Here is a 4,082-nt window from a genome sequence, read left to right on the forward strand (position 1 = left end):
GCAGATCCTGGTGGCAGAAAATAGGTGAGTCTGCGAAGGGCCCCCCATGAACAGGCACAGCTCTCCCCACTGCAGGCTTGCTGCTGCCCTGCATCTCCTCCACTCATCCCACCCACATCCCCCAGATTCCCCTTCTCTGGGTGTTCCTGGTGCATAAATCCCCTTGGCTCCGCACCACATCAGTCCATGCCCCAGCACTTACACAGAGGGGTCCCTACTTGCTGGTCACACCCAGGCAACGGCATCCCTCCGCTGGCTGGAGGGAGGAGGGTGAACCCCAGCTCAGGGATGCTGGTGAGGATCGGGGTGTCCTCATGAGCCCCCCTCAGCCTGCGGCCACCCAGACAAGACATCCTTTGTGGCTGAGCTGGGTCGGTTTGGCTGACACAGAGCATCTGACCCTAAGGACGGACACGACTTCCCCTTAGCCATAACCACAGCAGGAAGAGGAGGACAAAGCCAGCTCCCAGAGACTTCCTGCTGCTGGAGTGAGGCCATAAGGAGGGGGCTGGCTGGTGAGCATCCCTTGGAGCCCCTCAGCCCATGCTCCCTAGCTCAGAGGCTGGAGGTGCATGTGCTGCTCCCTAGGAGAGGTGAGAGGTGCTGGACTGGCCCTGCCAAAGTGGTGGCAGAGGGGGGGTGGGAGCTTGTGTACAAGTGTGTGTACAAGGGGGCACGTGCACAGCCAACACATCTAAATGCACGCCCACAGGGTCCCCTGACAGATGAACTCTTCCCTCTGCCCCATGCCTGGTATGACATGCCCTGGCAGCACCGCACTGCGGCATGCCGGTCCCAGAGAGGAGCCATGTACCTGATATAAGCTGGGTCAGGATAAGGCCTTTCTCTCCTGGCATCCCTCAGGCAAACACATGGCTCTGCCAGCTCCACTCTCCCTCAGTGCTCCCAGATCCAGCCAGGGCTTTGGGTGTTTGTGGAGGAAGTCTGGCCAAAGTTTAGGGTCTTGCTCCGGCTTCCTGGGTGATGTGTCTAGCTGTAAGGTTGTGGTCTCACAGCCTGGACCTTGCTGCATGCACTGGCAGGCAAAAAGAAGCAACAGCTAAATCAGGAAAGTCCATTAGAGTGGAATTAATCCCAGGAAACATCACTAGCACAGTCTGAATTCAGCACTCAGATTCCTGGCAAGAGAAAGCTGCTGCTGGAGTTGCCATCTCTACTCCACAAGCAGAGTCTCAGAGTAGCAGTGGGCCCCCAGCCCTCACTCCCCACAGCCTGACCCACCATCAACCTCTGGGTGATGGCAGGGAGGTATAAGGTCCCCCCACCACGGTTCAGGCCTCTGGCTTAGAGACCTCTCCCAGCATCTGTGTGCAGCAGCAGTGCTTTGCTGGGAGCTGGACTGGACCTGGCTCCATGCTGGGAGCTGGTGGGGCTGTGTTTGTCATCCAGCTCTGTGCTGAGCCTGGGCTTGGGGCCAGTCCCAGGCTGGGGCTTTCTTTTCCAGAGCTCTCCACAGTGTTTGCTGCCAAACCCACCCCAAGGTCAGTGTGAGCCATGTGGGCCACAGGCTTCCCAGAAATGCTCTTCCTGTCGGCCAGCACAGAGAGCCTGACGTGCCTTTACCCCCACCATTGCTGGGGACCAAATGTGCCACTGTCCTCATGAGCAGCACAGCATGGAGCATCCAGACCAGTGCTTGTGCCCTGTGAATGGAGCAGCTCCATCATGGCACCAAATGTGTCATATCTAAGGCCAGAGACGGAGCTGCCCCCTTGTCCCTGACAAGCTCAGGGAAGGGGAGCCAAGAGCCCATCGTTTCCCCCTTCCTCACTGTATGCTTTTAGGTCACAGCCCCATTCAGGTGTCATTTTAAGACCATCCTCACAGCACAGGGCTCCCAAGGCCAGCCATGGCTGAGTAGCAGTCTGCCTGCCCCCAGGCTCTTGCTGTCCTCTTCTAGGAGAGTGCAGGACTCAGGAAATACACAGGTTTCCTACAAACTGCCATTGCAGGAACAACAGACCCCCATCACCTGATCTGTCTGGTTACTCATCCAGATGTGAAACCCCTGTCCTAGGCTTTGCACCCATCTTGGGAGCAGCCAGAGGACAGCACTGGTTAGAGACAAAGGAGTTTTCATCCTCAAACATGAAGCAGCTCACACACACCCAGCAAAGCTGACTAAGCAGATCTATTTCTAGCCTGGCACTCGCCTACCACACGCTGTTGATTTCTATGTATGTCTTGCCTTAAGCACGAGAGCCTCTGGCGTGGTGGTCCTGGGCTATGCACCCCATGTCCTGTCCCATCAGGAGCTCTTCCATCAGAGCCAGACAGGTTCTTCCAACACCAGCCTGTCACATCTCACTGCATCACAGCCTGACAGCACATATAGCAGCTGTGTTCCACAGGGAAACCTCTGGCTTTCACAGGGCAAATGCCACCGAAGCACAGGGGAGTTCACACACCAGTCACTGCTCTCATGCCCCGCAGAGTCATCTGCCCCTCACCTGCCTGGGTCTCTCCTTCCTGCAGGGACCGGATCGCTCGGATCGGTTTGGGAGTGATTCTGAACTTAGCCAAGGAGCGGGATGTTCCCCAGCTGGCACAGAGTGTCTCTGGTATCCTGGAGCACATGTTCAAACACACCGAGGAGACCTGTTTCCAGCTCATTTCAGATGGAGGCCTGGATGCTATCCTCTACTGGTGCCGCTGGACGGACCCCATCGTGCTGCGGCACTGTGCCATGGCCTTGGCCAACTGTGCCATGTATGGAGGACAGGCCAACCAGCGCCTCATGATCGAGAAGAGGACAGCAGAGTGGCTTTTCCCCCTGGTGTTCTCCAGAGACGATGAACTGATCCGCCTGCACGCGTGCCTGGCCATCGCGGTGCTGGCCACCAACAAGGAAGTTGAGAGGGAGGTGGAGCGCTCGGGGACGTTGGCTCTGGTGGAGCCGTTCATCGCCTCGCTGGATCCGGAGCAGTTTGCCTCTGAGATGCTGGGCAGCAGTGACAACAGCCAGGGGAGGACAGCAGATGACCTGCAGAGGCTGGTACCTTTGCTGGACAGCTCGAGGTTGGAAGCACAGTGCATCGCTGCCTTCTACCTCTGCATGGAGGCTGCCATCAAAACCAGGCAGAAGAAAACAAAGGTAAAGGGTAGGTTGGCCTGAAGGAAAGAGATGCAGAAGGGAAGGGTTGCCACAACTGCATCTTGGTGTCTTTTGCTTCTCTGTGAGCTCACCAAGTACCCTGTCCCTCAGCTGGCCTAGCACAGGTTGTGGGGAGGAGGAGGGAAAGCCAAGTGATGTGTCCTCCCTTTGTGTCCCCAGATCTTCAGTGAGATTGGGGCTACTCAGAGCCTGAAGAGGATAGTGTGCTACTCCACCAGCAGTACCACCTCCTCCCTGGCCAAGAAGGTGCTGCGTATGATAGGGGAGGAGGTTCCTCGGCGCATCCTGCCCACAGTTCCCAACTGGAAGCCCTGTGAGGTGCAGACGTGGCTGCAGCAGATCGGATTCAACAGTTACTGCCAGAGGTTCCTGGTAGGGCTGTGTGCTAGGGGAGGGACACCTGGATGGGCCCTTCTGCCCCATCCTGCAGCTGAAGTGTAAGCATCTCACCCAACAGCTTTTCCTGGGACCTTTCCAGCCTGGATTTCTCTTGGCAGGACCACCAGGTGGATGGGGACATTCTCCTGAGGTTGACGGAGCAGGAGCTGCAGGAGGATTTGGGGATGGACTCAAGCATCACTCGGAAAAGGTAGGACTGCCACCAGCACACGCTGGCCTCACTACAGGTCTGTGCCTTTCCCTTCTTGCAAAGACAAGAACCGAGATCCTCAAAATACAAATCCTGGCCTGTCAGGACTTTTCCAGTGCAGTATGCAGTCCCAGAGGGATTCCGGCGATGGGAAGAGGTGTGGGATGGGAAGAGATTACCTATGGCACAGGGGAGATGGGATTCTGCAAGTTACCCAGAAAGATGGGAACTTACTTGAGCTTCTCCTCCTTCAGCTCCTCATACCTCCATGTCCTGAGGACCAACAGTCACATAACTGCTCTCCTTTTCTATTCCTCTGGCTCACTCTTTCACCGTGGCATGCAGCTGCACTCTTTC

The 4,082-nt window shown here is 56.8% G+C and overlaps 1 protein-coding gene across 1 annotated transcript in view; it reads left to right on the plus strand.

Moving 5' to 3' along the window:
• The window catches only part of SARM1 (sterile alpha and TIR motif containing 1), a 6,552-nt gene that overhangs the window by 433 nt on the left and 2,037 nt on the right, over positions 1 to 4,082 (plus strand). Inside the window, 4 exon segments of the mRNA XM_010023517.1 lie at positions 5 to 24; positions 2,497 to 3,115; positions 3,296 to 3,508; positions 3,634 to 3,725. Coding sequence (XP_010021819.1) covers positions 5 to 24; positions 2,497 to 3,115; positions 3,296 to 3,508; positions 3,634 to 3,725 — 944 coding nt within the window.

The sequence above is a fragment of the Nestor notabilis genome, unplaced genomic scaffold (assembly GCF_000696875.1).
Source record: "Nestor notabilis isolate BGI_N333 unplaced genomic scaffold, ASM69687v1 scaffold17940, whole genome shotgun sequence".
Lineage (NCBI taxonomy): Eukaryota > Metazoa > Chordata > Aves > Psittaciformes > Psittacidae > Nestor > Nestor notabilis.